The sequence below is a fragment of the Melospiza georgiana genome, chromosome Z (assembly GCF_028018845.1).
Source record: "Melospiza georgiana isolate bMelGeo1 chromosome Z, bMelGeo1.pri, whole genome shotgun sequence".
NCBI lineage: Eukaryota > Metazoa > Chordata > Aves > Passeriformes > Passerellidae > Melospiza > Melospiza georgiana.
Window position 1 is genome coordinate 58,115,395 of NC_080465.1, and position 20,936 is coordinate 58,136,330.

The 20,936-nt window shown below is 35.1% G+C and overlaps 1 protein-coding gene across 1 annotated transcript in view; it reads left to right on the top strand.

Moving 5' to 3' along the window:
• FBXL17 (F-box and leucine rich repeat protein 17) overlaps window positions 1-20,936 on the top strand; it is a 267,741-nt gene that overhangs the window by 61,115 nt on the left and 185,690 nt on the right. The window contains exon 5 of the mRNA XM_058043352.1: window positions 18,970-19,077. Coding sequence (XP_057899335.1) covers window positions 18,970-19,077 — 108 coding nt within the window. The remainder of the gene's footprint in view (window positions 1-18,969; window positions 19,078-20,936) is intronic.

Genomic DNA, 20,936 nt, shown 5'->3' on the forward strand with positions numbered 1-20,936 from the left:
TGGATGAACCACAAATCACCAGCACGAGGTCCTTTTCAGAATCTGTAGGATTTTCTGTCTGTTCATGGTGCTGGATGCTTGTGAACTAGGTTTGAAGTTATTTTCCTGTTACTTATATATATATTCTCTGCTAATGCTATGTCACAGCACACTATAAGCAAAAAGATTACAAATACTTTTTGTTAGAATGCAGTATTTTAATCTTGCACATTATTGATCTATAAACACTTTAAGTCTATTGTGAAATCCCTTTTGAAAGACTAAGGAACAAATTAAGAAACTGCACTTAGAGAAGCTATCATTATAATGACAGGCAATTTAGTTTGAGGTTACTGGAGCAGTGAAGAATGCAATCCATCATATCAGCAAGTATTTTTACAAATTTTATTAGTCTGACAAATGTTATGCAGACCACCAAGGTCATTTCATAGTAAAGATGGGATATTGTTTTCATATTCTTAGAGCAACAAGAGTGGTTTGCATGAGCTACGTGTTAAGTTCCTATGGTTCTTGCAGTGCAGTGGTGCAGTGAGACAGGAAATAAAAACAGCTGCAAAATTAGACCTTTTCCTATTTGTGCAGGGTGCATTTTCAGGCTAAAAGTCCTAACTTCATGGGAAATAGCCTTTTTAGTGACAGTCACCTTAAAGTAATAAGGTTTTTTGTCTTTCCAGTCCCTGCTAAATGACTTTACCTCACTAAAGCACATTCCATGGCCCTTGAGTTAAGCGTGTTTGCACAGGGCACTTACTGGATCTGTTTTTTACGAGAAAATTACTGCCATAGTTCATAACAGTTGGTAGAAAAGTGCATCCCTTTGGTAAAATCTCATGAAATAAAAAAATTCAGTTGAAAACACAAGAAGTTTGTTAATATGGATGCAATTCCGATATTCCTAACAGGAATTTTTCAAAATATAGCAAGAATATGGAAAGTTTTTTCCTTCAAAAAGCAGTTTTTTTACTTATTGCACTCCCTTGGAAACCATTACCCAATAAGCTTTTGATGTTGTATGTATTTTGGGGAGATAAAAATTTGGTATTTCTCCACCTATCCATTTTAATTTTTAAAAAAATTTGCATATATGTCATATTCATATAGTCTCTCTGACTGCAGATGAGAGTCCCAGCCCAGTGGGTGCAGTTGGTTTTGTAGGTTTTTTTGTGTGATTTGGTTTTGGTTTGTTTGTTTGTTGAGTTTACTTTTGCATTTGACACTAATCTACTTTCTCATTGGATTTCTAATTGTGACCTAGAGGAATATTTGACAGTTTAAGTCATTAAGAAAAATGAAGTAAAGTCATTAAGAAAAGTAAAAACTACTAAGCAAATTAGCTGCAGCCATGACTACAGTTATGTTTTTCTCATTAAACCTTGGTGTTTCTAAAATCTACAAGACTTAGCTAATTATTGTAACTAGTGTAAGGCATATATGGAAGAGAGACCCATTGTGTCAGGAAGTCTCGTGACTTGCTTCCATAGCTAATCTCATGATTTAGAGTGCTAGTATCTGTTTCAATCTAGTAAATAGATTTCTTATACTTTTAATACTAGGAAGTTGAATTGCTGTGAAATTTGAAACTTCGTTCGAATTTAAAATCTTTGTTATAAGTCTTGCCACACAAGAATTGTAGTTATAATTATTCTTAAAGTGATAGTTTTTCCATATTTTTTTGCCTCCTGGTGTATCTCAGGTGAGAGATCTGACCTTTGATTAAATGCTATGCTCTCATTTGCTTCAATTCCATGATTTTGGTGCCACTCTTCTAAGTTTGTCTGGTGCAATGATGAGTGAACAGAATTGCAAAGAGCTTGTACATGTTTTTACTGAATTCATTGTGGAATTGTATTCCTTCTCTCTTCTAGAAGACTTTACCTATATACATTATAGGCCAGTTATTATCATCCGTGTTGATTTTATGTCCCAAATTGACCAGTAAAGTTAGTTCTGCTTTTTGGGGACTTCATATCCTTCTTGATATAACTCTGTAATACCTGTTCAAAGACCGTTATACAAAATCTGTTTCTTAACTGTTCAGTCCGCAGCTCAACTATTATCCTTTCAGTCTAGTTCTTTGCTATCTCCATCATAGCTGTTTTTACTTTCCTGCCCTTAAATTCCTATATTGATTTCAATCTTCCTCAGTTTAATAATTTTTTGTTGATTTTCCGTGAAAAGCATTAGTCACATAAATAGTTGATGTTGTAGCTTCTCCATCCATATAAACCCCTCCAAAAAGTCATAAAAATTACAAATGCTAAGTAGACCATGGCCTACTTCAGATAAATGTGTGCTTCAGGTTTTTCATTTACTTCTGCATCCTTTTTCTTTCCTTAAAAATGTATTCTGGTAATTGTTGGAATAATTTATTCTAAGGAGGTCAGGAGAAGCGGGATTGAGTTAATGATAGCCGAACATTGGCTCTGCAAGGATCTCATTTCAAGGTAATGAGACAAAGACAGCTAAGGGTCTAACTATCCAAGGATAAAGAAGCAAGGTAGGAGATGAGTATTATCATTGTCCAGCTGGTCATTGTGTTTGTTTCTCAAGAAGGAGGCTGCCAAGGAAAGTCTAAAGAAGCCTGAGGCCTTACTTATATTCTGCTTGTTCTGTGGAGGTTATGAGGATGGGAGAGTGAGTTGGGGATGGAAAAAGACAAGAAACGAAAATGCATTTCTGACACCTCTCCAGATATTACATTAGGAATAGGAGTAACACAGTTTTTCTTCTGTTTTTTTTCCACTTGTGTGTAGAGAGGACTTAATTCTTGCAGTTTCTGTCTCTGTCCGCTGTCCCCCAACAAAAAGAAAATAAAAATTGCTGATGCAGTACAACTGGAAGTCATTAAACAGTGTACTTGAGCACTATTGACATTAATTTGAGAGCTCACCTAATTGATTGCTTTGCCAGAAGCTGGAAGTGTTGAAGATACATTGATTATGCAGAGCATTGGATATTGTATAGTTTGCTGTTTCCACAAAATTGCAGCTGATTTGTGAAGGAATTCTCAGAAGGTTTAGAAGTCAGGCAGTAGTTTGTGTGTTTTTCAGTAAAGCAATGACTCATCTTCCCTTATTGATTTATATAGCTTGTTTCAACGCTCTGGTATAAAACGTTTTCTTTCTGCTTGTAATTGTCAAATTTTGCCATCATAGAAGGGTGAGGTGAAGGGTGTTACATTGGGAAAAATTAGAACTATCAGGAAAAAAAAAACTAAAAAATCTTACCAACAGCCTGGACTCAAAAAATTTACTTAATATGTCTGGGCTATTATGTATCTATTCACAATTGGGTTTATTTGTGTAAAGTTGTGTTGGTTTTAGGGTGGTCTTGGGGTTTGTTTAGTTAGATTTTCTGGTTTTTTTTAAAACTTTGAATTTCTTAAACCAAAATGAGAGATTGTGATAGTACTGTGTACTAATTTTGTCTGGGTTAGAGTGAAATTCGCAGTACTTGGCATGGGGCTGTGTTTGGTTTTGTGTTGCAGATGGTGTTGGTAACACAGGAATGTTTTTGTTGTTGCTGGGCAGGGCTTGCACTGGGCCAGGCCTTTTTCTGCTTCTCACTCCACCAGTGGAAGGTTGGGGATGCACAAGGAGTTGCGGGGACACAGCTGGGAAAGGTGACCCCAACTGACCAAAGGGAAGTTCCAGGCCAGAGGGCAGCATGCGCAGCAAGGAAACTCAGATGGGTAAAGGTGGTTGGCCGGATGGCCAGTGTGACTTGCTGGTGTAGTTGTGAGCAACAGGTTTGGGTTTCTTTGCAAACTTTTTCTTCTTAGTTTTGATTTTTATTTTTTAGTTTTTTTAAAATCTTATCTAAACTTTCTTTACTTAGCTCACAAGTTTCTCACTTTGGCCATTCTGATTCTGTCCTCAACCCCACAGTGTGAAGGATTCAGTGAGTGTCTGTGTGATGTTTAGCTGCCTGTTTAAACCAAGACATAGTGACATATTTAAGCAAAGCTGAAGGTGTTTATTTTTTTTTCTTTTTACCCACTTGCTTGCTGCTTAGTTTTTGGGTTGGTTTGTTTTTTTTTTTTTCCCTTTCGTTTTCCATGGTGACCTAGAGATTTGCAACAATTATAATAATCTTTGCTTACTGAATGTGCCAAGCTCTGGGAAGAGCAAGCAGGTGATCATTTTTCTATTCTTAAATCTAAATTAATGAACTTCAACACCCTCTTGTGCTGGTCCTGCCATTACCATAGAGGAGGCAGGGCTTCACACAAGCCTGGCAGCCACTGGGTTCTGCACTGGGGTTAATCAGGATTGTAGCCTGCTTCCAATCATAACTAACACAGCAGTCCCACTTGGATTTCTCATTAGCAACGTGCTGTTCTGAAATGCATAGATGCACTAAAAGATTGATGTAATCTGAGCAGGTATGCCTTTGGACAACATGTAAGGATAAAAAACATCACATCTAACTCATGTTCACATTGGTATTGTTGTTGCCTGGTTGCTTCTGATACCATTTGTAATATCTCAGCCACTATTTCCTGGCCTTGTTTTAAGTTATGCCTTGATATGATTGCAGAGAGAACATGCTGCATTTCTAGTTCCTCTATCTGTGTGCACATGCTGCATTTCTAGTTTCTCTATCTGTGTAGATTCTGACTTCTTTTGTTTTCTTCTGTGTCAGTAAGGGCCCTTATGGGATGATTTGTCTTCCTATTTTAGTCTTTGGCCTTGGAATTATAAAGTTGTTTAATCCAGATGACAAAAAGGCAAATGGATGTCATTAATATGTTCAAGTACCTCCCTGACTGTACTTTATTTGTTCTTCTTGCTGTGTTCTCATGGTTTTCTTTTTGCCTCCAGGCAGCCTCTTCAGACTTTAGTACAGCAAAACTAGCAATGTAAATGATGACAGCCAGGTATAGTAATAGATATGGTTTTCTTACCAAGTAATACCAAGAACTTCCCTGGATGCCCATTCAGAAAAGAAAAAAAAAATCAAGATTGCTATACATATTATGAGAGAAAATAAAGCACAACAAAAAGATCCCTCTTCTTTTGTGTTCTGACAATCTACTTGCTAAGAGGTCTGTTAAAAAAAAGCAATTCATAGAAATGTTTGTCATGAATGATTTGACTATATAGTCTGTTACCAGCTACAAACACCTTCTCTTTAATGCCTTCTGGATGTAATTGATTTTCCTTGCTATTGTGGTTAGGACAAAGCAAAAGTTGCAGGTGTTTTGTTTAGTTTAGGGGATTCTTTTTGGTGTTTTTTGGTGTAAGAATTAAGAAAAAAAATCTACCTTAATTTCCATCCTAATGGTTTAAATTTTTGTCACTAGGCATAGTAGTGTATCATTAGCAGCTAAACAAAGAAAGATGTATAAGGACTGTACAGGACTTCCACTTGGTTTGCTTTTTTCTGGGCTAAAGATGATTATTTGCCAAAATTCTATAAAGTAAATTTCCGTTAAAGTATTTGCAAGGATGTCTGTATTTATCTATGCAATATCAACTTTTTTTTAACCAGTGTGTGTCTTGGACCTGAGTCTTTGCATACATGCATATTAAAATCCTATTTTAGCAGCTTTATGGATTTTTTTCTTTATTGTTGCTGTGTTTGGAGGTTGCTCCTACCAGTTATGGCTGATATCAAACTGTGATTGTAATGAAGTAGTCAATCACAGTAGTGAATGCAGAAGATTACCATTTTAATGACTAATTTTCCTGCAACTTTTCATTGTCGGCCAGTCCCATTTATGTAATAATTCTCACAGGATGTGATGTGTTTACTTCCTACCATAAAATTTTATGTAGAATTCTGTACCAATTTGTAAATGTAGGGACAAGACTCTGAAGCTGCTGCGAAGAGAATCTTGATGTCCAGTCTGTTCCAATAGTGCCTATGGTGAAAAGCCCGGAATGTCCACTGGCTGCAGGGCTGACTAGATCAGAAAGCATGTAAACAATTGAATGTCATACAAGTGTAAACCAGAGAACTATATTAAATCACATCCTCTTCCTAACTGTCTTTTCATCATATCTGATGCATTTCAGGTTTTTAACTAATTCATGCCTTAAAGCTGATTCTGCGTCAGATTGATAGAGTATGTCTGTCCTGCTTGATCAGACTAATGTAACAGAGGTTTATTGGTAATGCATGCAGTTCACCAAGTATAAAAAATTGTTAAGAAAAAAACCCTCTTCATATTGTTTCTTATTATCAAGAATTTCTGTTTAGTGTGATGTCTGTTTTGTAAAGACCATATAAATATAAATTTGTAAATCAAATCAAAACAATTTCCACTTCTGTGCAGTATTTCTCATTTTCACTGATTGTACACTGATTACACTTCCCAAGAGTATCTGAAATTGTGATTCTTTTGAATGGTGTTTAATAAAACAGTCCCCTCCAGTTAGGATTTGAACTCTGACTTTTATCTGTTTTGTCTGCTAGAATAGTATGGAATATTACATATTTTTCATTAATGATACCTAATGACTTCTAGTACTTGCAACAGGATGAATAAACAAGGATACTTAATACCTAATAGCTTGTCTATTAGCCAGTAATAATAGTATAATACCATGTCCATTAACCTATATTGTAAGAAATCTTTTTTTCCTGCACTTTTTTGTTTTTAGAAGGACTTTTCATAGTGAGAATGTAATTTTGTTTTAACAGCTTACAATATCAAGAGGCAAACGGCAGGGCCGGTTCAATTTGCTAAATTCTGTATTGTCCTTAAGAGACAGATTGAAATAGTGTCAGCCAGTCTGAAATTTGAGTGATATTTTGTGATTTGTTTGCTCATTTGTTTTAAAAATAATGACTCATATTAAATAATGCGTACTACCCAGGAAGACTAATATGCAAAGTTTTTTGAGGAAGATATAACTATTTCAAGAAATTCTTATGGTATCTTGTAAATGGATGCATTAAATGATTTTTATTTTTTTTGTGAGCTATAAAATGCTGGGGTTTCGATATTATTTTGATTATTGTAGTATTTTTCAGTAATATTATATACATTTAATGTAAATTATATAATAAATTTTTGCAGTTATTGAAAGACAAGCAACTTTATAATTATGATACGATTTTCTTAGACCTGTGCAGTTGTAGTCGTAGTTCTTCTGTCTTCATGTTAACTTCTATTTATTACAATATGCAGGAAATGACATCGTTTTATTTCTTCTCCTGTTTCCTGTGTGACATGAGAGACCTGTTGATGATCAAAAAGCTTCTTAATCCTGTGGTTCAGTTTGAAGACCATAAGCAACTTAAGACTTTTTCCTTCCCTCTGCCTTTACATGTGCATTTTTCTTATGATTTGTAATAAATGGTGACCATATGATTCAACTAGAGTCCACCTAATCATAACTGAACAGTTCCCTCTATGAAATTTCTATTGGTGCATGGGGCAGGCAAAATTTGTTACCTGTGGCCTGTAGTGGGAAATTTGGGGAAGTCTTGTCCTTCTATGCTTGTGAAAGAGGAAGAGGAGATGAATCTGTAAATTGTGGGATGCCATAGGATGGAGATATCTAGAGGCTAGATTGTATGGCAGCTTTTTCGTGTTTTTGCCAACTTTCAGTTTCTGCAGTAGCAGTCTAGATAACTGCTGGTGGCAAACTTTGGTAAATATTGCAGCTGATTATATTAGCTTCATGATGTCATACTGTATTTCCATTGTGTATGGTTAGTGTGAAACCTGAAAAACAAACATGGTTAGTTGTTCAAAAAACAGATGCAGTTGTGAAGATATCTTCACTGTGGGTTGTGATATAGAGTGTACTGTGTATGCATCACCTTAGATAAACTGTATATATGTATTTCCTTATATTTTCAACGGCTACAAGAGTTTCCTCACTTATTACAATTACATAGTAGCCATGAAACTCCAAAGAAGAGATTTGAATAAGATTTTGTAACTCTCTAGTTATACCGAATGTTGCAAGTGTCTTAACTTTATAAGAGGAAATGGTCACATTGTTTTAAAATAACCAACCTGGTGGCCTTCTGTGTTGAAGTGACTACATGGTTGGACAGGGGAGGGGTTACAGATGCCATTTATCTGGACTTCTGCAAAGACTTTGACACAATTCCCCTAAAACATGCTTCTCTGTTCAAATTTCAGAGAGATGGATTTTATGAGTGGGCTGTTAAATGGGTAAGGAACTGGCTGGATGTCTCATACAGGGGGTAGTGATGAATGGCTTAGAGTCCTAATGGTCATCTGTGACAAGACATGTCTCCCAGGGGACAGGGTACAGGGACCAGTGTTATTTAGTATCTTCATCAATGACACCTTGAAGGGATTGAATGCACACTCAGCAAGTTTGCAGATGACACCAAGCTGAGTGGTGCAGCTGACACTCCTGAGGGACAGATGCCATCCAGAGGGACCTGGACGAGCTCGAGCAGTGGCCCATGGGAATGCCATGAGGTTCAACAAGGCCAAGCTCAGGTGCTGCCCCTGGGTCAGGGCAATCCCTGGTGCCAGCCCAGGCTGGGCATGAACAGATCGAGAGCAGCCCTGCCCAGAAGGGCCTGGGGGTGCTGTGGGCGAGAGCTGGACATGAGCCAGCCATGGCAGTGCCAGCGCAGAGAGCCAAGTGTGTCCTGGGCTGCACCCAGAGCCCCTGGGCAGCAGGGCAGGGAGGGGATTCTGCCCCTCTGCCCCGCTCTGCTGAGACCCCACCTGCAGAGCTGCCTCCAGCCCCGGGGTCCCGGCACAGGAAGGACATGGAGCTGCTGGGGAGAGGCCAGAGGAGGCACCAAGGTGATCAGGGGGATGGAGCACCTCTGCTGTGAGGGAAGGCTGAGAAAATGGGATTGTTTGGCCTAATGAAGAGAAGTCTTTAGGGTGACCTAATTGTGGCCTTCCAGTACTGAGCAGAGCTCTAAGAAAAGATGGAGAGAGACTGTTCACAAGAGCATAGTGTGACTGGGCAAAAGGCAAGGGACTCAAACTTGAGAGTAGGTTTTGATGGCAAATTAGGAAGAAATTCTGGACTGTTAGGGTGGTGAGTGACTGGCAACAGCTGACTGGAGAAGTTGTGGATCTTCCATGTCTGGAAGTGTTCAGGGTCAGGTTGCTTGGGACACTTTTCTGCCTGAACTAGGACAGGGTGTCCCTGCTCATGGCATGAGAGCTGTAGGTAATCTTAGAGGTTCCTTCCAGCGCAAACTATTTCATGATAAGAGTAGATTTTCAGTTGTATTTACTAATTCCTAAAATAAACATTTGATGCCAACGCATCAAACCTATTTTTACTCTTAAATTTATGGTTTTTGATTTTGTAGGCTTAAGTACCAGGTATTTGCTGTCTGTGTGTTAGCCTCAGGTTACAGTGGCTCTTTTACCATATATATATTACTGTTATGTGGATGTCACAAGCTTTAATAGGAATAATGCATATAGGAATATGGTTATATTGGATAGATGAAGGGATCTGGTTATAGATACATCACTCTTATATTAGTGTTTTGGCTTGCATAATTTTAACACTTTTAACAAAATGTTAAATAAAGTGATATTTTTTAATCACTTTGTTTAACAAGTTGTTTCACTGAGGAAACTTATACCTAGTGAACTATGTGAAAAATATTTATCCCTGTAGCATACCACACCACAGTGATGCATATAGTTACTTTGGATAAAGAGGGAGTTACAGTACTTCATACTGTTGTGTTTCTTTGTAATGAACAAAAGCTTTAATATGTAAGAATTTGTCAGAAGCAATTGTTTTTTGAGTTGGTATTGTATGATAGCAGTGAGAATGTTGCCTAAATTGGTATTTAAGTTTTTCATATGAAATAAAAACACTACAAGGATGATAGATAAGTTTTACCCATGAGAGAGATGTGATGACAAAACAAACTTCTGCTAAGGAGGTGATTGTGTTTTTAATGAAAGGGACATGAATTTTTCAGGTTCTTGACCAGGAAAATTATAGGGTTTATTTAAGTATCTAGGAGGCCTTCAGAAGGTCATCAGAGTAATGAGGCAAATGCAATGTTTTTTTCTGTGAATGATCTTGGAGTTAACCAAAAGGATGCAGACATAATAGTATTTAATAGTTTTCATTACCATGACCTCCTCCTATTTATGAACATTAACTGTGATCTTGTGAGGCCATTTTAGAAGGGAAACAGTGTGAGCATAAAACACTTGTTACATGAATGTGTACTGTAAAATAAATTTCCAGCAACTTTAAAAGCCTTGAAGTTGTGGTAAACAGATATATTTGCCTGAGTAAATGAATTTAATGGGAGTGTATAGGTTCAAATTGCACAGAGGAAGCAAAAATAAAAATTACTTTCTTTTAAAAATATTTGAGGTGGTAATGAGATTATTCTATTAGGGTGAACAGTAAAGCTGTTGAATAAACTGGGGTTTTAAGAGGATTTTTTAAACTTATAATACGGAATAGGAAATATGCCTCTATAGCTCTGGAAGCATTAAAAGTGAAGATTTTTATTCATACACTTCTTAGACAAGGAGGAAATACTAAGCTACTAGACCACTGAACCATGGACCTATTGTGTGGTTACATGGAAATTTTTTCTTCTTGTGTATTCAGAATGGTACGAAATAAAATACTTTATATGTATTTCTTAGCATGTGGACACATTTGTTTATTTGATTGAGTATTGTGAAAGCAAAGGGGAATATTATTTTTAATTTTTAGAATTTATTGTGCATTCTTCTGCTTAAACAATATGCTGAGAAAGATTCGGTTTTCCTGTAACCATTTGTGAATGTACAGTATTCCTAGTGTGTGACCCTTGTTAAAAATTTTATAATGCATTGGTACTCTCTTTTTTATTTTAATTTTTTGAAAATTATTTTGTAATTTTTTTTAATTTTTTATTTTAATTGTCTACATTTTGTAGGCTATCAGGTTATGATACATGCTGTTTGGTGAAAGATGTTTAGTTTTGAAAGCAGTGTTTTCTAAGTCCAGAGTAAACATATTTTGATAATAAATGTTCTTTTGATGAGAGTATTTTATAAGATGAAGAATTGCTTTTACAATTTCATTTGCATTTTTCAACAAATAAATTAGGGTGTGCTTATAGTCTTGTTTAATACAAATGCATGAAAACTGCACTTAGTAAAATTGTGAGATAATGGGAATCATAGATAATTTATATTGAGAATTTAGATTTGTTTTCTAACCAAGATATTTAAACTAGTTTGAAGATAGTGGTTGTCTGCAGTTATTTAGTATTTCAAACTGTATATGTTCCAAATATGTTGTTTTGTTTAGTACTAAATAATTTGCAGGACAAAAGACCAGAAAATAACCTTTTTAATGCCTAGTGTCATCAGTAACAAAAAGAAAATAAGATTAAAAAGTGATGCTGCGTGCCAAAGAAATGGAAGGAGTATTTTGTTTGGCCTTTAACAGGGGTACGTAGAGTTCTGTATCTGAAAATCATATTGGAGTAATTAGGATTGATTTGTATACCCTTTCACTATTACCAAGATAAAACAGGAACACTGGTCTTGATAGCCGGTTGTTCAGTCCTCTTAGAAACCAGGGAGAAACTCTGTAAATCCAGATGCATTCTAAAAAGGTACCTTATAAAATTATGAGTATTGAATTGAGTATACTGCAAAATTTTGGGATTGTTTTCCTACTTAAGGTGTTTTAAATTAGTTGATGTTACCATTATGTAGGTGGTGAGGCCAGCTGGTAAATATAACGTAAAATGCTCCTTACAACTCTTCAGTCCTTACACTCTAGACTGTCTTCTCCTCTTGTATCATGGGCAGATTAGTGATACTTACTCCTGGAGTGATGCATAAGGATGAGGGCAAGGAGAGCAATTCCATTCTCTTCACTCTTCCCCTCCCGTCAAATGTGAAGCTGGGTAGTGAGTTGTTACAAAATGCATCAGAGCAAGTATATATTCTCATGAGGTCTGAGGTAGCAGGGGTGCACAGGACATCTAAAAATTAAGTTTACTTACAAAGAAATTTGGTTTTAACTTGTTTGTAAAAATTCACTTATGTGATGGATTAATGAATCCCTTTCAGTTAATAATGCAATATTTTATTTCATGAAAGACTATACATTTGTTATGTAAAAAGATCTTTTTTCTAATGAAAAGGAACCTCTCAAAGTTATAAATCAAGATTGTGAGAAGATTGAAGATCTAACTGAATCGTTACAAGTATACGTTAAAAAATGGACATAATTTCCTTCAAATATGTTAGTTAGTTTCCTTCAAATATGCAGGAATAGAAATATTTATATTTCGCTTTTGAGTGCTCACAGAAATTGGTAGTACTACTGGTGCTTAAAGCTGGAAGTTGTTGAATTTCTGTTTTGATTAAGCAAATTGTTGAATTTACTGAAGGTGAAGAAGTACATTCTGGCAGTTCGTTAAGATGAGCCTTGCCTTCTGCTGTTCACTAATGAAATTTGGGTGTCCGAAGAACTTGAGTGTGATGACAGATTATCCATGCCTTATTTTTGTCAGTGTTCTGTAATTGCAATATGGGGTCATGAATTAAATGCATGTTGCCAATAATAATTACTTTGTCACAGCTTTTATGACAAATATAATTTAAGTTGATGCTTGGGGAAAGCAGGCAGTGTATCAGTCCTCTTGAATAGGAAAAGTCCTTTCTAGTTTAAATTTTAAATAAATCTTTGGAACATAAACTTTATTTTCCACAATTTCTGCCTGTTGTTTTCTGAGGGAGATATGGCAAAAGAGCCCTATATTTGTATATAGCTGTCTTTATTTGTCTGTAGTTCTAAGATAAGTTTGTGCTGAATTACCAATAATTTAAAATGAGTTGGGTTTATATTTATGGTCAATTTAATAGTATAATTTATGTCTAAGAAAATTTATTATTAAAATATTGTTAGGAACTGATTCTAATGAGTGCCCTGGTTTGTTTGATGGATTCTTAGGACTAAATCTCTTAGTAAATACTTAAAATATTGCATCTTCCTGTGGAAAGTAATTTAAAAATGAAATGGAATTTTTACTTAAATTTATATGCGGTTAAATTATAATGGAATTTACTTGTAATTTCCTACTCACAGGACTAGGAAGATATGTATAATCTTAAATATTTTTAACTATATGCTTTAATTTAGCTGTTTAAAATTTAATAGTGTTCTCCTTTAATACTTTGATCTTTCTTTTTACCCTCCTTTTGACCACTTTTTACCCTAAAACATAGTTTTGGAAGTGTTAGTCAAAAGAGAGGCAAAGTAATCTTTCCCTTTGTGGGAAAGAGGCATCATCTGATAAATTTAGAGATAGTAAGGCAAGTTTAAAGCTAAGTACGAAGTACCTATGTAAACACACACATGTTGTAAAGCATCTTCTCTCAAAACTGCTTCATTACTGGGATTTTTTAAAAGATGTTCATGTTATGATATCCAATTTCTTTCCTGCTAGTAGAACAGTGGTAACCTGAATGCCTCAGTTTACAGCATATAGACATTTTTGTATATCAGCAATCTTTTTGCTTGATATTTATTTTTTGTATGTATTGCATAGTTGTGAATTTAGTAGAATTTACCTGTGATCTAAATTAGTCCCTTTTAAATGCTTTTGCTTTGTGTGGTTTGCCTGAATCTTTTGAAATTAATGTATTCTGGAAGTCTTGGTAAAAAAGAGTTAAACCAAAACTATACCAGCTAACTGCACATCATTGTAGGTTATGGCACACAATGATTTCCCAGGAGACAGACCAGGGAAATGCACATTGAGTGTTTGAGACCTTAAACACTGTCTTGGAGGGTGTAGCCATCTGCTTCATGCGGGGCAGGCTTCAGAGTGGGTGGCATGTGGGCCTCAGTCTGTAGCAGATGACAATGCAGAGGTAAGGCAAGAAAGTTTGAGGACTGAATTGGCAGGAGAGATTTTTGCAAACTTAATCTCTTTTCAGACATAAAACTGAATTTTAGTAAGCTCTCCCTGGCTCTTTTTTTCTTTCTTTGGCCCTTTTTCTTTTTTGGCTCTTCTTTTTTTCTTTTTTTCTTTTTTTCTTTTTTTCTTTTTTTCTTTTTTTCTTTTTTTCTTTTTTTCTTTTTTTCTTTTTTTCTTTTTTTCTTTTTTTCTTTTTTTCTTTTTTTCTTTTTTTCTTTTTTCTTCTTTCTTTCTTTCTTTCTTTCTTTCTTTCTTTCTTTCTTTCTTTCTTTCTCTCTCTCTCTCTCTCTCTCTCTCTCTCTCTCTCTCTCTCTCTCTCTCTCTCTCTCTCTCTCTCTCTCTCTCTTCTTTCTTTCTTTCTTTCTTTCTTTCTTTCTTTCTTTCTTTCTTTCTCTCTTCAAATAAAGTTTGCTTAAGCTGGCGTCCAACCAAAATGGAGAAAAAATTTATGGAGTAAGGAATTGGGAGAAAAGAGGTTTATTCTACCATTAGTATTGCCTTGTGTAGTGAATACTTAGCTTCATTACTCTTCTCTATTTACATGATAGCGTATTTTTACTCTAGCAAAGTTCATTCTTCTGAGGAATATTTTTGCAACTTTTATTTATGTATATTGCATGGAAAAAATTGCATATTGAGATCTACTTACAGACAGTAAGTAGTGCACCTGTTTAAATAAGAGAACAGGGTATTCGTTCTGTGCCAGTTGATTTTTATATTCCTGTATTTTTTTTGTGGTTGCTTCTGTTTTAGGTTCTGTAGGTGTTCATTAATTGTGAGGCTTTTTAGTTGGAATTTGAGTGGCTGTTATTGTTGCACCTCAGTCTTTCTTTTTGAATTATCATCTCTGTTTTTTCCCTTTTGCACTTCCATTTATTGAATAGAATGTAAAATAAACTAATACTTAAAAATCTAATTCAGAGTAGGCAAGATATTGAATTTCTGTAAAACAATGCAGAACTGGAATTCATATATAATAGGCTGCAATACATAAAAAGAAAATGATTAAATCATATCTCACTTATCATAGATCTTTTTGATAGGAGCACATTAGTTCCAGACCAGCGTATTTCCCATTCACAATGCTTTAGTGCATAACTTATAAATCTCTCCTCATCATCTTATATTACTTTTTCAAAGCAAGTCTAACATGAAGCAAGACACGATGAATGAAAGTCAGTGAAGGTCGACTAGACAATCCAATTACTAAAGATTCTTGGAAGAACAGTACTGTGATCTGTAATAAAATTGTGTGTGAATTTCTGTCTTTGTTGACAAGGGTCATTTCTGTAAAACTGCAGGGTTTTTTTTATGGTAATCTAGTTTCAGATTATGCTAGTCTAATCTGTTTGTATAATACATCAGAATGTCAGTTGTTTAAAAATTTGTTAGTTCACAGAAGCCATATTTATAATACACATTTTATGCACCTGTTCTATCTCCTGAGTAGTGAAGATTTAGCGTACAGCTACACATTGCATAACAAAGAGGCAGTGTTAAGGTGCATAATCATTGCATACATATCACTGCTAATTTTCCATGCTTTTTTTGTCTTTGTTCATCACTCACTTATTTTTCTTTCATTCTACTGAATAGATGATCTCTTACAAGTATAAAACACATTCATATGGTAAAAGAGATTGCTATTTCTGGAATCTACTTCTGATAGAAACAGTGACCCAGGCTGCATATTGGAGTTAGTACAGAACTTCAAGTCTGTATAGAAACTGTTGGTGCTGGATGCTGCAGATGGTGAATAAGAAGAAGGCCTAGTTAAGCAGAAGAAGAGATGTTTCCAGTCTTAGAACTGTCCTTTAACTTTAACTTTGTTGCTTCTGTATCACAGATCACAGAATGAGTTGGGTTAGAAAACCTCCTGGGGTAGCTAAGTCTAAGCTTTGACCAAACATTTTGTCAGTGAGCACTGAGTGCCATGTCCAGTCGTCCTTTAAACACCTTTTAGAAAAGGGACTCCACCACCTTCCTGGGAAGCCCATCCCAATGTCTGATCACCTTTTCAGATATGACTGAACTTTTCCTACTTTTTGTTTTCCTTAATGCAAATAGATCTAATGAAAAAAAACCCAAAACCAACCAAACTTAAGCATACCAATATCATATCATTATGGTTTTGAGCCATATATAAATAAGGACTGATAGGATTTAGTTGTCTGTTGTTCTAAATGAAAACTAAGTAATTTTATTTAACTACCAGTTTATACGTAAGTTTTAAATAAATTCCAAATCACTACACATTCTTCTTTTCCCCAAACCCTGCAAAAAAAGAAGAAAAAAAAGGTGTAATATAAATTTTACCTTTTAACCTTTTAGCAGATGTTTAGAATTACAGGTATTTTGATCTGATGTTTCCATGCATAGTCTCTTACATTCATCTTAGGATAAGCCATTTTAATGAAATTGCAAGTGTGTGTGTATATAAATATAGAAGTACATATATGTATATTCTTTCCCAGCTAATTCAATCATAGGAAAGTGGAGTCGTATTTAAAGTGTTTAACCAAACAGAATATCAAATGGTCTTACTTACAGGCTGTCTGAATGGGAAGCATGTTAAAAAAAAATCAATTGCTATAAATGATATAGGATCTGAAAAAGAAGTAATTAATTCTTAGATACTGGTATAACAAAGGATGCTCATAGGAAGGTACAGTTGATTGAAACAATTTTTACAGTGTTTCCCAATAAAAGTTGAAGTAATCCTCTCCAGATGGTGGAGTTTTATTGTCTGACAACAAATGACAGAAATGCTGCTTTTTTTTATTTATAAGTCAAGATTTAAGAACAAGTTGTTTGCAGTAACAAAATATGTGTCTGAACTACCACAGTAATTGCAAGGCATAATCAGGTTATATCACACTCCTTTTGACTGTAAAATCATGAGACATACAGAGGTAATGAAGAATCTTTTTCTGATTAAAAAAAATGCTGCATATTTAAAAAGCACTGAGAAGGCTCATTGCTGATCTGTAAAATGTTTAGTATAAATGCTCACAATCTACTGCTATTAATTTTATTAGAACTATTTTTCCACAGGTTTTGTTTAGATTACACAAAACACTGTAGTATGGAAAGTAGATATTTTAAGACATAGTAATTTTATTATTTGCATTCAAAATGTCATTTTTCAAAGTCTTCATGCGCCTAAATGTTACCTATTAATAAGAAATTGTTTGTAGTTGAAGGTTTAAGCTCTGTAATGAATTTGTGATATTAAGCATTTATGCTACTGATTTTTCATTACTACATTTTCGTGATAGGTAGGACAAAGCTGTCTGCAACAGAGAATTACACTTGAATCTTTTGTAGGGAGGGTAGACTAAGATTGTAATATAGTCCTTCTCTAAGATTATTAGCTGAATCAGAGATTTTAATTTATTTTCTTTAGTAGATAGACTTTTTTTTCTGCAGCCCTGGTTTGGTTCTGGTAGCATCATGAGTAAATTTCTAAGCCTTTGACTTGTGATAGTATTTGTCACAGGTTCTTGGTAATCAATATCTCAAAAAAAGAAATAGTTGATTGGCTGTCCTTAGTTGAGAGGAGTGGGCAAAAGTAAAAATGTAACGCTGTGTCATCAAATCAGAAAAGAAATTTCTTGCCACAGTGGTTTGCTTTTGTTCAAGCAGGCAGACCTGAGACATGGGTCTCTGCAGATACCCCATAATCACTACCCAATTTGAGATTGAATCTGTTCAGCTAATGCTTTTTCCTTTCCTTTCGGCCTGTTTTCAGTCTAATTGGGTTCTAAATACACAATCTAAGAGGTTTGCCTTTTACTTTTATTTGGCAGATGTGCAGCAGTAAAAATCTCTGCTCACTGAGAAATTGTTTCTTTGCGGTCTCTAACAATTTTCAGTAACCCTGCACTAGGTCTCTAACAATTTTCAGTAACCCTAAAGCAATACAGCTTTTATGAGGTAATGGGCCTATAAATCCATATCTCTGGGTTATCTTTTCAAAAGTTCTTCTGCCAGAGTCCTCACCAAGGTCACCAAATGCTGCCAGGGTGCAGGATTGTGACATCTTGGGCAAGTTGGAGCTATGGGTGATGGTGATCCAAAGCACAGCAGGAATAGTGTTCCTATATGAATTCACCTGAGGCTCAGCTGTGCCCTACATCTTTCAAAACTTCTTTTGCTTTTTTGGTTCTGTGGGAACAGGAAGGCATCCATAGAAATTCTGAATGTTCTCAGCATTCAGGAGTTAGAATTCCAGACACAGTGAGACATTCCTGAGCCATGTAGCTGGAAAATACAGGCTTTTTCCCACAGTCAGTATATGGTTTTTCATTACTGCCATTTGCACTGGGAATATATACTTCTCAGAAGAAAAAAAAAAAAAGAAAACAAAAAGAAAACAAACTTTACTTGTTTAAATGAATGTGTGTAGATGTCCTCTTAAGTGTACTTATGTCAGTATTACATTCTTCACAAAGTTGCTTTTGATCATTTAGTCTACTTACAAAGCAATGCATTTACACAATAGATTGTGTTTTATAGTTATTAAATTTTACAAAACAAACTTAATTGTAGATGAAAAATAGTTGTATAAATAAATAAATCTCAGTAATAAACTAGATAACATCTCCATTTGTCTGAAAACTGACACAGTGCTATATTGCCATGAGATTACCTAGTCTCATGTGAGAAACAGATGTAATACTACTTTTAAGTTTAAATCTCCAGTTGCTGTGTTTTAGTTAAAAAGAAATATAAGACAAGGCATATAAATTCAAGGTAGCACACAATTCAAATTCTTTGCAAAGTCAATGATGGGTATGGTATGAGTCTACGGGATGACAATAACTAATCTGTTATATTTTCATTTTTGTATATAATTTATGAAAATAGTGAATAGAATTGTCTCTTGGGTTAGTTGCACATAAATAGGATGACAGTAAGATCCATGCATAACTGCAAACCCAATAATCTCTCTCAAACTCTTGAAAGAAATAATAGTAATGCTTATAATAATACTAATGGTCTAAATGAGCCGATGTTGTGGAGAAATTTCTTAAGCGGTGTTAAGTATGTGGTTATATCACCTTTTCAACTGTTACCTGTTTATCTTTTCTGTAGGTGACAGATCAGTCGGTGAAAGCTTTTGCTGAACATTGCCCTGAGCTGCAGTATGTTGGTTTCATGGGCTGTTCTGTAACTTCAAAGGGAGTCATTCACCTTACCAATGTAAGTATCATAGCTACCTTCTGCTAGTCACTAGTGTTTTGGACTACAGCCATGTCATAGGTGTCAGCCAGGATAAGATTATGTGTATGATTTATAGCACTGACATGGACAGAAACATGATTGATTGAACTTAGCATTATTTAGATTTCACTGTATAAAAACACTTTACCAAAAATATATTTATGGGACTATACATTTTCTCACAAGTAACAATGATGTTCAGGTCAAAACTCTTTAAAATATGTAATTGCAGCTGATTCAATTGCAAACAAAACAAAATTCCATTTTAAAATACAAAATTCTAATTGCAAGAGATTTAGACAGACCTCTGGTTGCAGAAGTGTACCCCTTGTGTACATACACTTTGGCTATATTCATCTTCTTATTTGACACAGATAATATGACAGATACATTTTATTTTCTTTCCTTTTTCTTTTGCGTAACAGGAGTGAGTGATGTGTGGGAAAATTTACTTGAGTGAATCTGCAGAAAGTAATATAAGTTTTCAATAAAATGAATTACTTGAATGAGGTGAACAAACACCATCTAATTAAAATTTGTAACTGAAAGTATGTCCAGGGATCATGCAAACATGAAAATAGTTAAGGAGATCTTGAGGTAGGAAGTAGAGAGCATATTTAATAAAAATGGAGTGTGACTGGTGAAAGCAAAGGCTTTCTTGATGCAGCTGTAAAGGTCTCCTATTGTTATACAGAACCATTCAGCATATTGGTCAATTACTTTCATAATTTTAGAGCTGCTTAGCTGAAGATACTGAAGAATTGAAAACATTTGGAACACATGCAAAAAGAAATAAGCCAGGGAAATTAATTTGGATGGCAAAGTTATACAACCTCAAAGGATGCAATTTCAAAATCACTGTATATTGAAGTGATGAGCAAAAGGTGTGCATATCTGTTGGAGAAAGAAATTATACAAATATTTTCATATCATATGAAAACTACTTTATATAACCATAGGTTATGTTTATGTATGCAAAATAAATATGGGAGGTACAAAATTTAGACATTTTACATAGACGGGGTAGTCCAAGGCTTGGTGGGAAATTTCCACTAAGATCACTCTTCAGCTACATGTTTTGATTGCTGCATTATTCTGACCTAGATTTATTGAGTGTTTAATAAATGTTAGATGTCTTATCCTTCAACAAAATGGCTTTATAATCACATTTATTTGATTGAAGAAGAGTCAAGAGCTTGACTTTTTATTAATGTGTTTCTGATTTTCATGTGTTTAATAATAATAAATTATTAGAAATCCTGATTTACATTGGAGAGACCCCATTGAGCATAGTCCTTCAGAAAATATCTGAGGATGCTTTGACTTTTAGTATGTAATTACTTTGTAAGTAAATTGGTACGTGTTGGGACTTGAGATTTAGGTATTTCTGTTTCCTTCCCTCAAGCTGTATCTGTACAACTTTTGTAGGTTGTGAATACTGCAAAGACGGTGATGTGATAACACTGAAAGTCAGGGATTGCTTAACCTGGAGAGGGCTCAAGGGAGACCTTGCTGCAACCTTTCAATACTTAAAGGGGGTTTGTAAGAAAAATGGGGACAGGCATTTTGGAAAGACCTGTAGCAAGTAGTAACATTATCTGCTGCATCTGTCTTTCCCAGAATTCATCTGTTGATGACATAATTTTTTGTTCTAACCATTTGTGGTTGGTTTTGTGTTGAGTACTTAACTGGTGTTTCATAACCGTTTAGTAGTAATTCCAGTCTGAAGTTACTAGAGAATGTGGAATCTGCTGTTTGCTCTCTGTGGCCTGTGAGTGTGTCCCTCCAGGCTGTGCAGAGCTAGTTGCCTTCTGTCCAGCTTCCTGTGTGCAAACTGG